Source organism: Bubalus bubalis, chromosome 2 (genome assembly GCF_019923935.1).
Source record: "Bubalus bubalis isolate 160015118507 breed Murrah chromosome 2, NDDB_SH_1, whole genome shotgun sequence".
Lineage (NCBI taxonomy): Eukaryota > Metazoa > Chordata > Mammalia > Artiodactyla > Bovidae > Bubalus > Bubalus bubalis.
In genome coordinates this window covers 156,349,020-156,369,313 of record NC_059158.1, presented here as the reverse complement: position 1 = coordinate 156,369,313, position 20,294 = coordinate 156,349,020, and the positions used below count along the sequence as shown (strand labels likewise).

The following is a 20,294-nucleotide window of genomic DNA, read 5'->3' as shown; positions in this document are numbered from 1 at the left end:
GGAAAAATAATTTTCCCTCTGCCCTTCTGAGCTCTTAGCTGAGACCCCTGTAATTAAAGACAGATGAGCAAGAGAAAAACAAAAAGAAGTTGATTCACATGTGTACCTCATGTATACATGGGAGATACCAAGGGAAAAATAAGTAACTGCCTGTTGGGGCTTTGAATTTAGGATTTAACACTGTCTTAGTAGGGAATGGGCTTCCCTGATCTCTCAGTTGGTAAAGAATCCACCTGTAATGCAGGAGACCCTGGTTCGATTCCTGAGTCGGAAAGATCCACTGGAGAAGGGAGAGGCTACCCACTCCAGTATTCTTGGGCTTCCTTCATGGCTCAGCTGGTAAGCCTGAGAATCTGCCTGCAATACGGAGACCTGGGTTCAGTCCCTGGGTTGGGAAGAGCCCCTGGAGAAGGGAAAGGCTACCCACTCCAGTATTCTGACCTAAAGAATTCCATGGACTGTATAGTCCATGGGGTTGCCAAGAATCAGACATGACTGACTTTCATTTTCACTTAATAGGGAATGGGGAGAGGGGTTATAGGCCTCTTGGGATGGGGAGTAGATGATCTTTAGGAAAGATGGATGGGCCTTTTGAAGAATAGATGGGAGATATGATAGTCGGTGACGATGTTTGTTTGGATGTGGTGTTGACCTCTAGTCTCCCACCCGTGATAACAGTCAGCCTCCCCTGGTTGAAGAGACTCCCGGGGAGGGGATTTATGACACTCAGTTCCATTTGGCCAATAAGGGGAGTTCAGAGAAAGCCTCTCTCTGCATCTGCTGTTTTTTCAAGGGACCCCAGCTGAAAATGATCGCTCCACCAGGGCAGCAGCATACTTCGGGAGGCATATTCTGCCACCCTTCAACCGCCTCTTGCTCACATTCTGCAGACTGCTTCCCATGCTGAAATTCAGAAAGTACTTTCTGTCTCTGGTCTTCCACCTGCTTCTCTCTCTCGAGAGGCGTGTGGGGGGTTGAGGGCTGTTCGAGGGTCTGGACCTCATGTGGTGGCCCTGGTGGTCAGGGGATGAGGACAAGGGGAGAAGCACCTCTAGGTCCTCCTCACAGAAGAGGGCCCGGACTTGACTGTGCGTCCCGCAGATGCTCACCTGTTCTGTTCCCGCCTCTTGCTTCCGGTAGCGTAAAGCAACGCATTAACCCTGTGACCCTGCCCAGCTGGGAGGTACTCCAGAAGGGCCCCTCCTAGCATTGGTGTCAAGCAAGGAAACCCGTCGTGTGAATCCCCCCGGGATGGGTGGATGTAGTGTGACACAGGTGTTGGCTGCATTTGATGGTGATGAGGTTGCTCAGGTAACTCTGGCAGATGGGAGCGGTTGGCTTCTGCCTGGAGTCCTGCTAGGGCTCTGCAGCCGACACTGGGGTGGGAGTGGGCTTTCATCAGGAAATTGGGGCTCTAGAGGTAATCTCTAGTTAGGAGTGGTTACATGCTTGGAAATTCTAAACCATGGTGTGTCTCTACCTTTTGCACCATATGGGTGCAGACCAAAATATTTTGAACCTCTTCCCTGGAAATATCTTAACATTTATTTTAATTTTGGTATGTCTAGAAGTTCTTTTGATATTATTTCTAGCCTGACATATGAATTTCATATACCTTATTACCTAAAATTGATTTAAAGAATAACCACACTTGTAACCCTCCAAATTACCAATTTGCTTATTTTCTTTCATAATTAAAAGTTCCTCAAAATATTCCTGTTTTGCACATGGTGATTTGGGGGGAACTTGTGTGGGCCTTGGGGCTTCCCAGGTGGCACAATGGTAAAATCCACCTGCCAGTGCAGGAAATGCAAGAGACGCAGGTTCATTCCCTGGGTTGGGATGATCCCCTGGAGTAGGAAATGGCAACCCACTCCAGTATTGTTGCCTGGAAAATTCCCTGGACAGAGGAGCCTAGAGGGCTACAGTCCATGGGATCTCAAAAGAGTTGCACATGACGGAACATGCATGCAGACAGGAAGATATGGGCCTTGACTTATGTGAGATTTGTTTGACGAGTAGATAGCTATGGTTTCACTTTAATATTGAAGGACCTGGTTCTTTTTTATGGCTCAGACAGGGACTCATAATAAGAATGTTCTTGTGGGACTCTGACAGGTCACTGGTACACCTATCAGTTTAGGTAATATGAGACATAGTCAATAGAAGCTGATGGTGATGTTTGTATTTTGTCTTTTAAAGGCATAGCGGAGCTGCCAGAGAAGGTGTTTACAACCTCACCAAGTCCTTAGCTTTGGAATGGGCCAGCAGTGGAGTAAGGATCAATAGTGTTGCCCCTGTACGTAAATGTTCAATATGAAAGCTGTTGACAAATTGTGCTTTTCTGATTTCATTTGTGTTGTTCATAGAGGTATTTGTTAATATGCATGTGTACTAGAAAAGATTGGCTTTTAAAAATAGATAAAATCAGAAAGAAGTATGCTTTGATTTACAACCAGATTGTCAAGAAGGTTAAATTAAGTCAGTGATTCTCAATCCTGGCTGTATACGAGAATTATCTGTGAAATAGTTACAAAATAGTGATATATAAGCTTGAAATGCTGGGCTGAATGAAGCATAAGCTAGAATCAAGATTGCTGGGAGAAAAATCAATAACTTCAGATGTGCAGATGACACCACCCTTATGGCAGAAAGTGAAGAAAAACTAGAGAGCTTCTTGATGAAAGTGAAAGAGGACAGTGAAAAAGTTGACTTAAAACTCAACATTCAGAAAACGAAGATCATGGCATCTGGTCCCATCACCTCATGGCAAACAGATGGGGAAACAATGGAAACAATGGCAGACTTTATTTTTGGGGGCTCCAAAATCACCGCAGATGGTGACTGCAGCCATGAAATTAAAAGACGCTTACTCCTTGGAAGGAAAGTTACGACCAACCTAGACAGCATATTGAAAAGCAGAGACATTACTTTGCCAACAAAGGTCCATCTAGTCAAGGCTATGGTTTTTCCAGTAGTCATGTATGGATGTGTGAGTTGGACTATAAAGAAAGTTGAGCCCTGAAGAATTGATGCTTTTGAACTGTGGTGTTGGAGAAGACTCTTGAGAGTCCCTTGGACTGCAAGGAGATCCAACCAGTCCATCCTAAAGGAGATCAGTCGTGGGTGTTCATTGGAGGGACTGATGTTGAAGCTGAAACTCCAGTACTTTGGCCACCCGATGCGAAGAGCTGGCTCATTGGAAAAGACCCTGATGCTGGGAAAAATTGAAGGCGGGAGGAGAAGGGCACAACAGAGGATGAGATGGTTGGATGGCATCACCGACTCAATTGACATGAATTTGAGTAAACTCCAGGAGTTGTTGATGGACAGGGAGGCCTGGCGTGTTGCAGTCCATGGGGTTGCAAATGGTCAGACATGACTGAGAGACTGAACTGAACTGAACTGAACCCAACTATGGAAACCAGGTATTGGTGCTTTTAAAAGCTGGTTCACTTTCTCAGTGAAGGAAATTCAGATTCAGTGAAGGTTGAGAATCACTGCTTTAAGGAATGAATTTTCCTAGATTATCTTGTTATTTCTTGGTATGTCATTAATTCTTTATTAGGAGAGAGAGAAACTTCAAGTCAAAGTTCTAGGAAGGGATTTCCAGTTGAAGGTCAACTGAAAGTCAAGGGAAAACTTCTCTGAAACATAATGTAAACAATAGGGGAAAAAATTACCATATGTTCAGCTTCAGAAACTGTCACATTATGTTGGGCTTCCCTGATAGTTCAGTTGGTAAAGAATCCACCTGCAGTGTGGAAGACCTGGGTTCGATTCCTGGGTTGGGAAGATCCCCTGGGGAAGAGAAAGGCTACCCACTCCAGTATTCTGGCCTGGAGAATTGCATGGACTGTATAGTCCATCGGGTCACAAAGAGTCAGACATGACTGGGCGACTTTCGCTTTCATAAGACATAACCTATGCAATGGAGATCTTGCATTCTGTAGCTAAGACCCAACGCAGCCAAAATAAATGAATAGGTTTTTTTTTTAAAGACATAACTTTAAGCTTCCTTGGTCCTTTTATGTCGACCACATAATCCAAGAGGGATAATAAATGAGACTTTGCACATATCCTGCAAAACTCAGCTCAAATTCACTTCTCTGTGATGATTCCTGGTCATTGTTAAGAGAGTCATCATCCCCTAGTCTGGGGGTATTACCTGTGGATCTATTAATATCTATATAGTTACAGATAATATATATATATGTAGATAATATCTATAGATAATATTTATAGATATTGTTATCTATGCTACTCAGTGGGAACTAAAGCATGAGCTGACTTGTGGATGTTAGATCTTATCTTTAACAAATGCAGGTTCGTAGCCAGAAGCTTCACATCCTTTTAATCCTTTGGGGTTGACATTACCTTTTCTACCTATTCTTAAATATTTATAGGACAGATTGGATAGATTTGCATTCTGATTGTGGATTCTTTGGAATGCTGGGCTCCACATCCGCATTTCTGGACAACCTTTAATGATGTGTTGATGCTGTAACCATAATACTAAAGTCACATTTGTCCTCCAGAGATGTTTTGGGGTTTAATGTCTAAAGCTTAATACCTCTGGAAGATTCCATCCTCTTTAAATGAAAGCCTGAGAAGTTGTTTAATCAGAAACCAGTATATCACCCCAGTATTGTTTGTAGTAATTAATACTGCCAAGTTTCTTCCTCACATTCTCATCCCTCCTGTCTTCTCCTCTCCTTCGAATAATCTGTTGTAGTTATGAGCCAATAACAAGCAGCTTTATCCTGTGTTAAACAGCTTTTGAGTAATTTTTTTCTTTATAAACCATTGAAAGCTACTAAAAGTTGAATAAAATAATTCTTAAACAAAATTTTAATTTATTTATATTGGATTCAAATTTTTTGTTTGTGATTTCTTTCTAGATAAAAAGCCATGAAAATATTATATTTTCTAAGTGCCACTTAACCATAGGCCAGTTTTCCATCGAAAAACATAGAAGCCTTAGTGGAAGACAAAATAGACTACTCTGTCCCATTGTCCCCAGTTAAGGGCTTCTCTGATATGCTCATATGATTATGCTTTCAGAAGCCAAGTCTTTCATGAAAACATCCCGAGCTTGGCTGGTTATTAGGGGAGGGGAGGTCACAAAATGAGCATTCAGATTATCCTTTTTTAGTAGAGGTTGACTGTATTTCTTTGACCATATTGAGAAAAATTAACATTACAAATGTGAACTTAAACCGCTATTAAACCACTTACTTAATTGTTAGTGTTGGATGACAGACTCCCTTGTTGTCTTTCCAATTAAAATTTAATTTTATGTACTTTATTTTTTCCTGTTTTATTTTAAACATAGGGAACCATTTATTCCGAGACTGCTTTTAGCAACTATGATTATTTGACAAAAGACCTGCTTAACAAGTACATTCAAAAGATCCCAGCTAAAAGATTTGGATTTCCTGAGGAGGTAATGTATATTTCTAACATTGATGAATTACTTTGTTTTATACTTTGGAGATTTGTAACATTTTAGTGTCCTTTTCACATAGTCTGATGGGTTAATAGAGAAGATTGCTCCCATGCCCTCAAACTACGTTCCCTGTGCTTTCTGGCTGCCAGGAATACTGCGCTCGAGGTGCCTTGAATACTCACAGCAGTATTTATTCAGGAATGAATGCAGTGGCAGTTAAGAGCAGCATGTTTTTGTTGTTTCATTGCTCTTTTCAGTTGTTTTATAGTACACAGAATCTCAGATATGCAGATGACACCACCCTTATGGCAGAAAGTGAAGAGGAACTAAAAAGTCTCTTGATGAAAGTGAAAGAGGAGAGTGAAAAAGTTGGCTAAAAGCTCAACATTAAGAGAAGTAAGATGATTTCATCCAGTCCCATCAGTTCATGGCAGTAGATGGGGAAAGAGTGGAAACAATGTCAGACTTTATTTTTTGGGGGGCTCCAAAATCACTACAGATGGTGACTGCAGCCATGAAATTAAAAGATGCGTGCTCCTTGGAAGAAAAGTTATGACCAACCTAGATAGCATATTAAAAAGCAGAGACATTACTTTGCCAACAAAGGTCCGTCTAGTCAAGGCTATAGTTTTTCCAGTGGTCATGTATGAATGTGAGAGTTGGACTGTAAAGAAAGCTAAGTGCTGAAGAATTGATGCTTTTGAACTGTGGTGTTGGAGAAGACTCTTGAGAGTCCCTTGGACTGCAAGGAGATCCAACCAGTCCATCCTAAAGGAGATCAGTCCTGAGTGTTCATTGGAAGGACTGATGTTGAAGCTGAAACTCCAATACTTTGGCCACCTGATGTGAAGAGCTGACTCATTTGAAAAGACCCTGATGCTGGGAGGGATTGAAGATAGAAAGAGAAGGGGACAACAGAGGATGAGATGGTTGGATGGCATCACCGACTCAATGGACATGAGTTTGGGTAAACTCAGGGAGTTGGTGATGGACAGGGAGGCCTGGAGTGCTGTGGTTCATGGGGGTCACAAAGAGTCGGACACGGGTGAGCGACTGAACTGAACACAGAATCTAAGCAAGTCAGACAATTATGACAAAATGAAGTTCCGTACCTGATTTCTGTAAGGTGACCAGTTTTAAGTCTGTAAAAATCAATAGCTTTCTTAAATGCCAGCAAGATCAGTCTTAAAATGTAATTTTTTAAAAAAGAGATATATTCCACAATAATAAGAATAAAAACTAAAAAACCCAAAGTGAACTTAACTCTAGACGAAAAAAAGTTTATTACTGAAGAACAGAAAAAAAAAGACCAAAATAAATAGAGACATGCCATATTCCTCAATGGAGAGACTCAATTTTACTAAAATGAAGTTTCCCTAAATCACATATACACATTTAATATATCTTTGGAATTAATACATTGATTCTAAAGTTTTCCCTAGAAAAATATTTATGCCAAAATGCCCAAAAGGTTTTGAATAAGAATAATGAGGGGATTTGACCTTCCTGCTGTCAAAACATACTGTAGGGCTTCCCTGGTGGCTCAGTGGTAAAGAATCTGTCTGCCAGTGCGGGAGACACGTATTCGATCTCTAGTCCGGGATAATCCCACATGCTACAAGTAGTTAAACCCATGTGCCACAACTGCTGAGCCTGGGCCCTAGAGCCCAGGAGCCACAACTACCGAAGCCCATATGCCTTAGAGCCGTGTGCTCTGCAGCAAGAGAAGTCACTGCAGTGAGAAGCCTGCTCACTGTAGCTGGAGGGTGCCCCTGTTTGCCACAACTAGAGAAAACCCGCACAGCAGTGAAGACCCAGCGTGGCCGAAAAGAAAGAAAATTATTTAACCACCCCCTCAAAGTGCATACTATAAAGCTACAGTTGTTTCCTACATTTGGGACTGGTACTGGAAGAGATTAAAAATAGTGGGATAGAATGGACTCTCATATCAGTACTGTACACACACACACAGTTTATGGGATAAAAGTAACATTTCAAATCTACAAGGAAAGAATATTCAACAAAAGTCTTGCAGCAGTTGGCTGTTCATTTAAAAATAAATTAGACTCACCCATCTCATATCACATACCAAATAATTTTCAGATATATTAAAAAGCTAAATATAAAAGCAATGCCATAGAACTCTAAGAGAAAAATGTGTTCTAATTCCTAGAGCTAGCTTTCATTATCAGTTTGATGTATATCTTTCCAGAAATTTACTGTGTATGCTTAAAGATATTTCTATTTACTGACTTTTTTTTTTTTTTAGAAAAATGGGATTCTATTGTATGTTTTTCTGCAACTTGCTATGGCTGTAGCATTAGACCCTGTTGCTGCACATTGAGATTTTATTAATTTTTTTATATTGTAATAATTCTGCAGTGAACATTCTTGACTATAGTCATGAACTTTTATGTGGAGAGTAACTTTCTAGAAGTAGAATTCCTGAACTAAAATAGACTTGCATATTAAATTTTAGAAGATACTGTTAAATCCAACATTTGATGAGCTATTTTGAGCAAGGTGCCAGCTTTTTATTTGGAAAACTGAGAGTGATTTTGAAAGACTTTTAATCAAGGGATTTATCTAATTAAGCTTTTATTTTAGAGAGAACCCTCCTTATGTTTTCTGAACAGTTATATATTGTCTATATGCTGTGCTGTGCATAGTCATTCAGTCGTGTTCAACTCTGAGACCCCATGGACTATAGCCCACCAGGATCCTGTGTCCATGGTCTGTAGTTACTGTATTAAAATTTGACATTGAGAAATTCAAGAAATATTTATGAATTCATTTAAAATAATCTTAATAAAGTCATGGATGTTAGAGTTTGACCATAAAGAAGGCTGAGCACCATAGAATTGATACTTTTGAACTGTGGTGTTGGAGAAGACTCTTGAGAGTCCCTTGGGCTGCAAGGAGATCAACCAGTCCATCCTAAAGGAAATCAATCCCGAATATTCATTGGAGGGATTGATGCTGAAGCTGAAGCTCCAGTACTTTGGCCACCTGGTGCGAAGAGCCAACTCATTAGAAAAGACTGATTCTGGGAAAGATTGAAGGTGGGAGGAGAAGGGGATGACAGAAGATGAGATGGTTGGATGACATTACCGACTCAATGGACGTAAGTTTGAGCAACCTCTGAAAGATGGTGAAGGACAGGGAAGCCTGACATGCTGCAGTCCATGGGGTTCCAAAGAGTTGGATACGACTGAGCAATTGAACAACAAATAAAGGCACTGAATACTATAATATTTTTAATGAAAAATAGCTGCATTTTAAAATACGAAAATGAACAATTTTTGCTTTGTTTTACATGTTTTACACAGTTCTTTAATGTATGGCTTAATAGAAAACAGCTGGACTCTCACATCTGCTTCTGCTTTCAGTCTGTTAACAATATGTTGTTTTGGTAAAGCATGCAAAGAAAATCTGGCTTCATGCCAGTTAAAATAAAAGGAGGAATATTTTAGCAGTCTTTTTGAGTAACGGTGGACATTCTTCTTTAATATTCAACAAGTGACAGTTTCTTTTTTTTTTTCCTATTGCTCTATATTTTATGTATTAAATGACCTGCCCCATTACAATGTATTGGTACATACATGGCGCTTCCAAGGTGGCACTAGCGGTAAAGAACCTCCCTGCCAATGCAGGAGACATAAGAGATGCAGGTTCTATCCCTGGGTCAGGAAGATCCCCTGGAGGAGGGCATGGCAACCCGCTCTAGTATCCTTGCCTGGAAAATCCCATGGACAGAGTTTTCTGGTAAACTACATATAGTCCATAGGGTCACAAAGAGTCCAACACGACTTAGCACACACAGTACACACTTGATGTATGTACTAACAATACATTCTGTATATAATCATATCATTTTCTTCATGCATGAGAACAAAGTATAACTATTACATAATTATATCATTTATGCATGAGTACAAAGTATGACTATTACATAATTACGTAGAACAAAATGTTATTTGTACAAATTGTATTAAGTCAAATCAACTCTAGTCTCCATACTTATCACAACCAATGACTTTCCTTAATCCCAAGTTTTGAGAAACCCACAGCTCATCCATAAACATGCCTCTCTTCTTGCTTTGGGCCCATAGCATGTGGTGGGTTCTAGACCTGAACTGTATCTGACATCTAGTTCTTACTTTTAAAAATATTTATGTTTACTGACATGTTTACAAAAATGATATTCTACTGTATGTTCTTTTCTGCAACTTGCTAAGGATGTAGCATAGTATATTTAATTAGACCCTGTTGTTGCACATTGGGATTTTATGTATATTTTTATATAAATATATGTTTATGTTTCATAAATATAAATTTGTATTTCGTAAAATCTCCCAGTTTTTCCTCACTAAACAAGACATCTTGTTGGACTAATGACTGATCAGCTCATGTGCACAATAACTATGGTGTCATACGTTTGAATTGTTAAAAATCTGTGGGCAGCTCTGGCCGTCTGAGGTCTTAGCACAGTCAAACAACAGGTAGTTGAGCCTATACAGAGTATTGTTTTTCAGGGTCAACAACCGTAAGGTGTAAGTCAGTGCTTAAAATGCATAAGAAAATTGACCTCAAAGTATAAAAATATTTAATATCCAATCTTAACAAATGGCAGTTTCTTAAAGATTAATTGCAATGTGGAATCTGAAGCCATTCAGTGAACTTTTTGTATTCCATTATTAAAATTCCTTAGTATTTCTTGCACTTCTACTAAGTCTTTCATGCATAGATGATTTTGTAACATCAGACGTTGGTCTTTTGGAAAATATTGATTCACTGAGTTACAGACATCTTCTGAATGTTGATACACAGCTCATGATACAATACCAGATGATCACATTTATGAATGTCACTGCTGATCTCTTCCAAAAACTCTTTGGATATTGGGAAACTGTCAAGGTCATGGTGACATGTATTGCTGCAACTTTTCCAAAATTCTAGTTTTCACTTGAAAGCTCAAATCTTATCATTGACAACAAATGCTGTCAGTTGTTTTCAGCTGCCTGAAGTGGCAGTCTCACTTGGTTCATTTTTGGAACAATGTCTGCCAGATACCCAAGTGTGAATAACTGTAGTTTGTTAGTCATTCTCTCAAGCAGAAAACAAACAGAAAAAAAATTTTGTGAAAAAAATGATTAGTTTGGTTTGCAGCTCAAGTACATGTTCTTTTTTCGAAACAGCCTTTATACTTCCATGTATAGCACAAGAGCTGAAGGTGTAATTCCCACTTCATCACACAGGACATTAAAAAGAAGTGTACCCAGTAGTCAAGATTAATATGATTAATAACTTCAGTGCTCATCAAGGACATTTGAAAGTGAAGCAGACTCTCCCCGCCCACTCCCAGGAGTACTTGCCGGTGAAAATATTGTGACTGTTAGTACGATGCTTCATGTTTCTTTTCCTGCCATGACTTGTGCTGAGGGTCCAGGCATTTTTCCCATCATTGCTTTGGCACCATTAGTACAAATGTCAACACAGTGAAAAAGACAGATAAGGACTCAGTATTGTTACAGAACAGTTGTGACTTCACAGATGCCCTGGAAAGATCTTAGGTATGCCCAGGGTTTTGCCAACCATACTGTGACTAATTGGGAAGGTGAGACGATGGGTTGCAATAGGTTGCAGGATAAGGAGAGAGTTTCAGTCTCTGTCTCATAGGGTCCTAGCATCTCCAGGTCAAGTTTTCAAGATCCTCTGGTGGCCCCAGCTAATCACTAATGTCACTTTTGGGGCTGAGCTTTGACAATAGGCTATTGGTGGACTGTTCAGAACTGCTTATCAATGAGTTGTCTTCTTTTAAGTAATAGTTATTGGGATTGAGTTACGAGGGTCAATGTAGCTGTAGTTTTAAAAGGAACTGCCGGAGCTCCTACGATGTCCCTCCACATCTCTTGGAGACAGAATACAGCACTTGGCAGACCCCTCAAATGGCTTGTACTTGTACTCTATACTAATTTTACAAATTAGGAAACCAAGAGCCAGTGATGTTCAGTAATTTGCCTGAAGCCATACATAAGTCATGGGGGCCTCCCAGGTGGTCTAGGGGTCAAGAATCCATCTACCAGTGCAGGAGATGCAAGAGACAAGGGTTCGTGTCTTTTCTGAGTTAGGCAACAGAAAATCCCTTTATTTGAAGGGGAGAGATGCAAAAAGATTCCTTCACTCTGTAAACACTTAATAAGTAGTTACTTTATTGTAAACACTGTCAAAGGATGAGGCCACCACTCGATATATGAAACAGAACTCAGCACTAAAGCACGTTTATTCCTGATCAGGCACAGTCTCTTGGAGTAGACTATTGAGTTTTCTTTTTTCCCTTGGGGGAAGTTTGGTTTTAGAGATTTGCAGACTTCGAGTGAGAGGGTCGTTGTTTGGCTGACACTCAGAAAGGAACTTATTGGCATGAGTCTTCCTGATTGGCTAACTTACAGGGTCAAGGAACCTTCACAGACTGGTTGAGTAACAAAACAGTGTTCACAGGGTGAGTTGTCATTGATTGATTACCCAGTGGAAAGCTAGTTCTGACTGTTACTTGTTCCCAGGCCCCATCAGCCCTTGCCCAGGAATGTGGGAACTTTTAAGTCATTAATTCCACACCAACTCTGTCCAATAGAAATGTGGTAATAGTCATATATGTAATCTTAAACTTCGTAATAGCCACATTAAGAAAAGTTTTAAAAAGGTAAAATTAGTTTAAAAAATAAATCTTATTTAACTTAGTATACCTAAAACATTATCATTTTAACAATTATTAATGAGACTATTTTACATTTTTCTTTTCCAAGAAGAAAAAGACTTCTGAATCTGGTGTGTGATTTTATACTTATAGTGCCTCTCAATTCAGATTCAGTTCAGTTCAGTTCAGTCGCTCACTCGTGTCCGACTCTTTGCGACCCCATGAATCATAGCACGCCAGGCCTCTGTCCATCACCAACTCCCAGAGTTCACTCAGACTCACGTCCATCGAGTCAGTGATGCCATCCAGCCATGTCATCCTCTGTCATCCCCTTCTCCTCCTGCCCCCAATCCCTCCCAGCATCAGAGTCTTTTCCAATGAGTCAACTCTTTGCATGCGGTGGCCAAAGTACTGGAGTTTCAGCTTTGGCATCATTCCTTCCAAAGAAATCCCAGGGCTGATCTCCTTCAGAATGGACTAGTTGGATCTTCTTGCAGTCCAAGGGACTCTCGAGTCTTCTCCAACACCACAGTTCAAAAGCATCAATTCTTCGGTGCTCAGCCTTCTTCACAGTCCAACTCTCACATCCATACATGACCACAGGAAAAACCATAGCCTTGACTAGACGGACCTTTGTTGGCAAACTAATGTCTCTGCTTTTGAATATGTTATCTAGGTTGATCATAACTTTCCTTCCAAGGAGTAAGTCTCTTTTAATTTCATAGCTGCAGTCACCATCTGTAGTGATTTTGGAGCCCAGAAAAATAAAGTCTGACACTATTTCCACTATTTCCCCATCTATTTCCCATGAAGTGGTGGGACCGGATGCCATGATCTTTGTTTTCTGAATGTTGAGCTTTAAGCCAACTTTTTCACACTCCACTTTCACCTTCATCAAGAGGCTTTTTAGTTCCTCTTCACTTTCTGCCATAAGGGTGGTGTCATCTGCATATCTGAGGTTATTGATATTTCTCCCGGCAATCTGGATTCCAGCTTGTGTTTCTTCCAGTCCAGCGTTTCTCATGATGTACTCTGCATATAAGTTAAATAAACAAGGTGACAATATACAGCCTTGACGAACTCCTTTTCCTATTTGGAACCAGTCTGTTGTTCCATGTCCAGTTCTAACTGTTGCTTCCTGACCTGCATATAGGTTTCTCAAGAGGCAGGTCAGGTGGTCTGGTATTCCCATCTCTTTCAGAATTTTCCACAGTTCATTGTGATCCACACAGTCAAAGGCTTTGGCATCATCAATAAAGCAGAAATAGATGTTTTTCTGGAACTCTTTTGCTTTTTCCATGATGCAGCGGATGTTGGCAATTTGATCTCTGGTTCCTCTGCCTTTTCTAAAACCAGCTTGAACATCAGGAAGTTCACAGTTCACATATTGCTGAAGCCTGGCTTGGAGAATTTTGAGCATTACTTTACTAGCGTGTGAGATGAGTGCAATTGTGCAGTAGTTTGAGCATTCTTTGGCATTGCCTTTCTTTGGGATTGGAATGAAAACTGACCTTTTCCAGTCCTGTGGCCACTGCTGAGTTTTCCAAATTTGCTGGCATATTGAGTGCAGCACTTTCACAGCATCATCCTTCAGGATTTGGAATAGCTCAACTGGAAATCCATCACCTCCACTAGCTTTGTTCATAGTGATGCTTATATCCCAGGGCTAATCTCTTTCAGAATGGACTGGTTGGATCTCTTTACAGTCCAAGGGACTCTGAAGAGTCTTCTCCAACACCACAGTTCAAAAGCATCAATTCTTTGGCTCTCAGCCTTCTTCACAGTCCAACTCTCACATCCATACATGACCACTGGAAAAACCATAGCCTTGACTAGACGGACCTTTGTTGGCAAAGTAATGTCTCTGCTTTTGAATATGCTATCTAGGTTGGTCATAACTTTCCTTCTAAGGAGTAAGCGTCTTTAATTTCATGGCTGCAGTCACCATCTGCAGTGATTTTGGAGCCCCCCAAAATAAAGTCTGACACTGTTTCCACTGTTTCCCCATCTATTTCCCATGAAGTGATGGGACTGGATGCCATGATCTTCGTTTTCTGATCAACTTTTTCACTTTCCTCTTTCACTTTCAAGAGGCTTTTTAGTTCCTCTTCACTTTCTGCCATAAGGGTGATGTCATCTGCATATCTGAGGTGATTGATATTTCTCCCGGCAACCTTGATTCTAGCTTGTGCTTCTTCCAGTCCAGCGTTTCTCATGATGTACTCTGCATATAAGTTAAATAAGCAGGGTGACAATATACAGCCTTGACGTACTCCTTTTCCTATTTGGAGCCATTCTGTTGTTCCATGTCCAGTTCTGTTGCTTCCTGACCTGCTTACAGGTTTCTCAAGAGGCAGGTCAGGTGGTCTGGTATTCCCATCTCTTTCAGAATTTTCCACAGTTTATTGTGATCCACTCAAAGGCTTTGGCATAGTCCATAAAGCAGAAATAGATGTTTTTCTGGAACTCTCTTGCTTTTTCGATGATTTTTTGATGTGTGGAAATGTTTTGGTTGTGTCATATGGTTCGTGGCCTCCTTTTTGGACAGTGCAGTCCTATACTACCTGCTGGGGACACAGGGATGGAGGGAAGGCTATGCCTGCCTTCTCTCAGGTCTCAGAGCCTCAAAGAGGCACAGCCCTATGAACACACATGCTATAGTGCTGCAAACAGGATCAGGACTGGGGTGAGACAAGCAAGGCACAAACAGTATTTAGGGACCACCTGCCCCCTAGAGCAAGCACCTCCTTAACTGCTGCATCCCAGGCACCTCATTAGTCTCTCCCTTGTCTCAGCCCTGCTTGGCAGCCTGATAAAATGGAAGATTCTGGGGCTCCAACCCCAGAGTGGACAACCCAGATGATCTTAAGTGTAGGATCTTGGAGTCTGGAGTTTCAGTAAGCAGCCCTAGGGATTCTGATGTAGGAGCTTAAGATCACCCTTTGAGAAACTCTGCTTGTGTCAACAGCCTCATGTGAGACTCCGTTTACATCCAGTGAAATATTTCCGTCTTTTTCTTTGGTTTTGGGAGTGGTTGTTGCTGAACTTGCCAGTCACCTATCTGTTTCTCAGGGCTGCAGTGGGATTCTGAAGTCCCCCTGATAGAAAGCTCCTGTACTCTGAGACCCTGGGCTTTGGGCCTGTGAGGACCATGGACTAAACAAGCTAGAATGCCCGTTTATTGTTACACAGACACAGTGGCCGTTTCAGGGAGAAAACTATAAATGGCATGTGATGGTGTTGAAAACAATGAGGATCATGGAAGGAACTGAATTATTTGATGGGAGAGAGCAGACACAGCACTGCTTTCACTTTTGGGTCCTTCATGTTGTTTTATTTTAAAAAAGATTAAAAAAAGTTTTTTGGCCACGTGACCCTGCCTACAGGTTCCTAGTTCTTTGACCAGAGATTGAACCCCAAACCCCCTGCAGTGGAAGCATGGAGTCTTAACCACTGGACCACTGGGAAAGTCCCTTAACTACTTCACATTGTGTGATTCATTTCACACTGGAGGACAAAGGAGCCTGGCGTGTTACAGTCCCTGGTATTGCAGAGAGTCGAACACGACTTAGTAACTGAACAACAACCAAAAAGGCTGTTTTTATTTTGCCTTCACCCTAATCACATCCCTGACTTTAATGATGCTCAAATAGAAAAAGGCATCTATTATGTACCTTCAGATTATAGTACACACAGCCTGGCATTCTAAAGGCTGCAGGCTTCAGGTTACAGTTCTGTAGTTTCAGATGTGTCTACTCGGAAATGGGAAGCAGCCAGAAGTGAGGGGTATCTAATTTTCTGAGTGCATGTGTGTGCTTCTGTTTCCAGATCTCCTCCTTGGTATGCTTCCTGCTGTCTCCTGCTGCTTCCTTTGTCACCGGACAGTTGGTGTATGTGGATGGGGGCCAGTCTCTGTACACACAGTTATTTGAGATACCAGGTGAGCGGCCAAGAAATGAGTGCCTTTGTGCCTTCTCCTGTTCAGGTTTTCAAAATTCCTCTAGGTACTTAAGAGATAAGAGTTTTTTTTTTTTTTTTCTTCTTCTTGTAGAACATCAAAAAAATGTACAAAATATTTATAGTCATCATATGATTTTTAAAGGCAGTGTTCCTAGTGCAGCAAATATCTAAATATCTTTATTATAGCACACAGCTTTACCTGTTTAAAAACTTGTTTGCGTGTGCATAGGCTAGTGGAATTTTAACCTTGAAAAATATTCTCGGTATGAGTATATATGTACAAGAAAGAGACGAGAACAGAGGCAGGAAGGTGCCATACTTTTGATATTTTTCTCTTTGTTTATCCAGTTAGTGGCTGTGTATATGAGGGGGAGAATCAGACCTGTTAGATGGGGAGGGGTGGTATGATGCTATTTTACAGTATCTTCAGGTTATAGATTGAGGGAAACCATAGGAATATGCTGTATTCATTCATTTTTGATGTACAAAACAAGTTTATATATCTCAATCTAATGTAAATATTGCATGTAAATGTGTGTGTGTGTATCTTATGACTAGACCATCAAACTTTGGATTTGAAAGGATCCTAAAAAATTAGTCAAGTATCACAGTTACATCATACATGACAAAACACATCCATGAAAGCAAGGCGTGTCCAAGCTAATCACTCCCAAAATGTAGAAAAGGATATGAAATTCAAATGTGTCCAAACTGTTGCCAAAGATAGTTGATTAAATGATTGCCAGCGAATTAAAGGGCTTCTCTGGTGGCACAGTGATAAAGAATCTGCCTGCCAGTGCAGGAGACACAGGAGACATGGGTCCAATCCCTGGTTTGGGAAGATCCCCTGGAGTAGGAAGTGGCAACCCACTCCAGTATTCTAGACTTGAAGATCCCATGGACAGAGAAGCCTGGTGGGATATAGTCCATGGGGTTGCAAAGAGTCAAACACAACTGAGCACACACACAAAATTAAAATGTGGTTGATGTAGCATGTATGTACTTGAATTTCCTGTTCAGGACTTACTCCTGTCACCCTACTCTTTCATGTGCTGATAGTCTCATCGACGATTCAGCCCTTCTTTGCGTTAATCATTGATTGGTTTGGATCTATACTATTACTCATTATTTCCCCCTGGCATAATTTTTTACTAACACTACCATTGTAGTAATGTGTATGAGATTCTGTGGCTTTAAGAATCTCGTTTGGAAACACAGAAATGCCTGTATGGTTATATAATATTGTTTTCTGATAGTATTTAAAGTAGCAAAGGTGGAGGGAGAATCTTTCCACTTCCCTCACCAGTGGAGTTGAGTCAGTGTTTGTTAAAGTGAGGTACATCCCTTTCCTTTTTAGAGGCGGAAAAAACCCCTCTAGGTGACTGCTTCTCCAGGCCTCTAGTGAAATGGTTTTCTTTTTTAATTGTAACACTGTTGTTTTTTTTCAATCAGCACAAAAAAATATTTTTTAAGTTTTTGAAGAAAGCGGCCACGTCCATCTTTTAAGAATATGTGCATGCTTGGTCAATCAGTTGTGTCCAACTCTTTGCGACCCCATGGACTGTAGCCCGCCAGGCTCCTCTGTCCATGGGATTTCCCAGGCAAGAATACTGGAGTGGGTTGCCATTTCCTTCTCCAGGGGATTTTCCTGACCCAGGGATGGAACCCGCATCTCTTGCATCGCCTGCCTTGGCAGGCAGATTCTTTTCCACTCTGCCACCTGGGCTTCCCTTTAAGAATATACTTTCTTAAAATAATGAGCGGTAATAGCCATTCCTTCTGAAATTTTAAGATTGCCAGTCCTATAGTGAGAATGCCTGGGATGAAAGCTAAGCTATACCCTTATTAGCTGATGTTCTTGAGGAAATGTATTTCTGTATGCCTTCATTTTCTTTTCTATAAAGTGAGGTCCCTTATAGTATTCATTTCATTGGCTCTTGGGAGAATTAGATTAGTTAATGCACATTAAAGGTACTGTATCAGATAGAATGCTTTTAGTTAAAACTCAGACTGGCTCAAGCAATGAAGGAATTTATTGTCTCAAATAACAGGTGAGTCTTCACTCTGCAGCTCACTGATTTCATCGAGGGCATTTTTTTCCCTTTTCCCTCTCTTTTTGCTGCTATTACGTTGGCTATATCTTAAGATGGACTCTCCTGGTGCCTGCCACTCCTGAAGCTCCATGCTTCTTTGTTCACGTCCATTTGGACAGAGACAGAGGGGAGGCGATGACTTTTTCTCAGCATTTTTAACCAAATTCTGAGATTCTCTCTGCTTGGTACTAGCTTATGCAAGTGTCCATGCTTGACCAGTAACCTCAGCAAGGGGAATAGAGTACACTTACTTAGATCAGTCTGTGATCCAAGTAGGGTCACTTCTCCAGAACCTCATGGGTTTCTAAGTGGAAAGAGGAGTTGGGAGACTGGATGCCAGGACGGGGCAACTCTAAGTGTCTGGTACAAAGTAAGCATGTTTCAGAAGGTACTGTTATTAAGGAAGTAAGATTGGTTGAATGTCTACGTTATGTCCAGTGCTATATGCAGGGATCACATGGACTCTCTCACCTTTAACAGAGAGATGTTGGTATCTCTGCTAATAGATGGGGATTTCCCTGGTGAATCAGCTGGTTAAGAATCCACCTGCAATGGAGGAGACCAGCGTTCAATCCCTGAATCAGGAAGATCCCCTGGAGAAGGGAATGGCAAACCGCTCGGTTTTCTTGTCTGGAGAATTTCATGGAGGAGCCTGGCATTCTACAGTCCATGGTGTCGCAAAGTGAACGACTAACACTTACTTAATAGATGAGGAAACTGAGGCTCAGCAAGAGTAACTTCTCCAAATCTGTAGAAGTAACTTCTACAAAGTTATTAAGTGACAGAGATGGGATTCAAATTGAGATTTTTCTCAAAACCTTTGCCACCTGTCCCAGTGATTTCTTTTTTCTTGCTAAGAAAAGGGGTGATCCAGGGAAAATGACAAATGGGTTTGGTGGGAACTAAGAGAACTGATGACGTTAGTAGATTCGTGTCTGACCTGAGGTTTTCCATTTAACAGATCATGACAACTGGCCCCAGGGAGCAGGGGACCCTTCTCTTGTCAAAAGCATAAAAGAGTCTTCTAACCATAAAGCCAAGCTGTAAGCTAAAGAAACACGGAAGTGTCCTTTGTCCCCAAGTGCCTTAACATCTCAACAGTGCACTTCTCTACTTTACAGGAACTTATAATCTGTATGGGAAACTCACATTCTGATTTTTTAATGTTAATAATTACATCTGTGCAAAAGTTATTCCTGAAATAAATACATTAAGTGCCAACCAACGTCATTTGTGATCAAAAAAAAAATTTTAGAAGTGGAAATTAACATAATTTATGATTATACTTTTAATTCTAAGAAAGGTCTTTGAAAAATGAAATAGTTTCAAGTTAATGATAGTGGTATTATGATTTCCCATAAGGTTCACAATAAATCTAAATTGTGGCATCATTATGATTTTTACAACCATGACTCATTTTTGATGGCAAATACTTTGGGATCAATAAAGCTTTATATAATTATTGATGTGTGGTTTGTTCATGAAGTCATACTTGTACAAACCCTGTTAATAAAAAAGAAAAATGAAGTCATAAGTGGTATTTTTTTTCCATCCTTGGCTTGATATGTGTCTTGATTTCTTAGCCAAAGTATTCCCCTTTCTCCATGTTTCTCCTTTTATATGCAAACAAATTTTTAATTAAAATCTATGCAGCTGTATTAAGGTTCAGTATTCTTCCTTCCGTTGATCCTTTCTGTCCATTGATCTTGATTTGTGGAGTGTCATCTACAAACTGTATATGTTCATTTTTTTTCTCTCTTCATCAGTGAAACCTGTTTGACTTCTTCCTGTTGAAGTGAAGTAGTTTCTTTAACAGTAACACTCAGTTCAAAGCATATGATTGACCAGACCCTGAGCTGGGTGGGGCAGGGTGGTTATCGGCTATAGAAATTGCAGAATCTGCAATTTTATCAGCATCCCAAGCAGGTCCGGGACTAGAATGAGGCTAATCAGCTGCTGTGGGTGCCGCGTGTAAGGAGGTGCTCACTCTTGTGTGTGAACAGGGGAGGATCGCCCTTGAGAGTGAGCCCAAGCTCCCTCTAACATTGTGTGCATGCTATGTATGTAGCAGAAATCTTCTTTTCCTCCTAAACTA

The 20,294-nt window shown here is 40.7% G+C and overlaps 1 protein-coding gene across 4 annotated transcripts in view; it reads left to right on the top strand.

The window, feature by feature from the left end:
* PECR (peroxisomal trans-2-enoyl-CoA reductase) overlaps positions 1 to 19,726 on the top strand; it is a 44,086-nt gene extending 24,360 nt beyond the window's left edge. For 3 of the 4 annotated variants that reach the window (XM_006076463.4, XM_025278221.3, XM_025278222.3), the window contains 4 exons: positions 2,203 to 2,299; positions 5,336 to 5,446; positions 15,975 to 16,086; positions 19,161 to 19,726. In XM_006076463.4, coding sequence (XP_006076525.3) covers positions 2,203 to 2,299; positions 5,336 to 5,446; positions 15,975 to 16,086; positions 19,161 to 19,246 — 406 coding nt within the window. In that variant the 3' untranslated portion in view covers positions 19,247 to 19,726. Of the gene's footprint in view, positions 1 to 2,202; positions 2,300 to 5,335; positions 5,447 to 15,974; positions 16,087 to 18,705; positions 18,768 to 19,160 lie in introns of those variants that run through there. The other variant, XM_006076464.4, reaches the window with a different exon arrangement.
* The last annotated feature ends 568 nt before the right edge of the window (positions 19,727 to 20,294 follow it).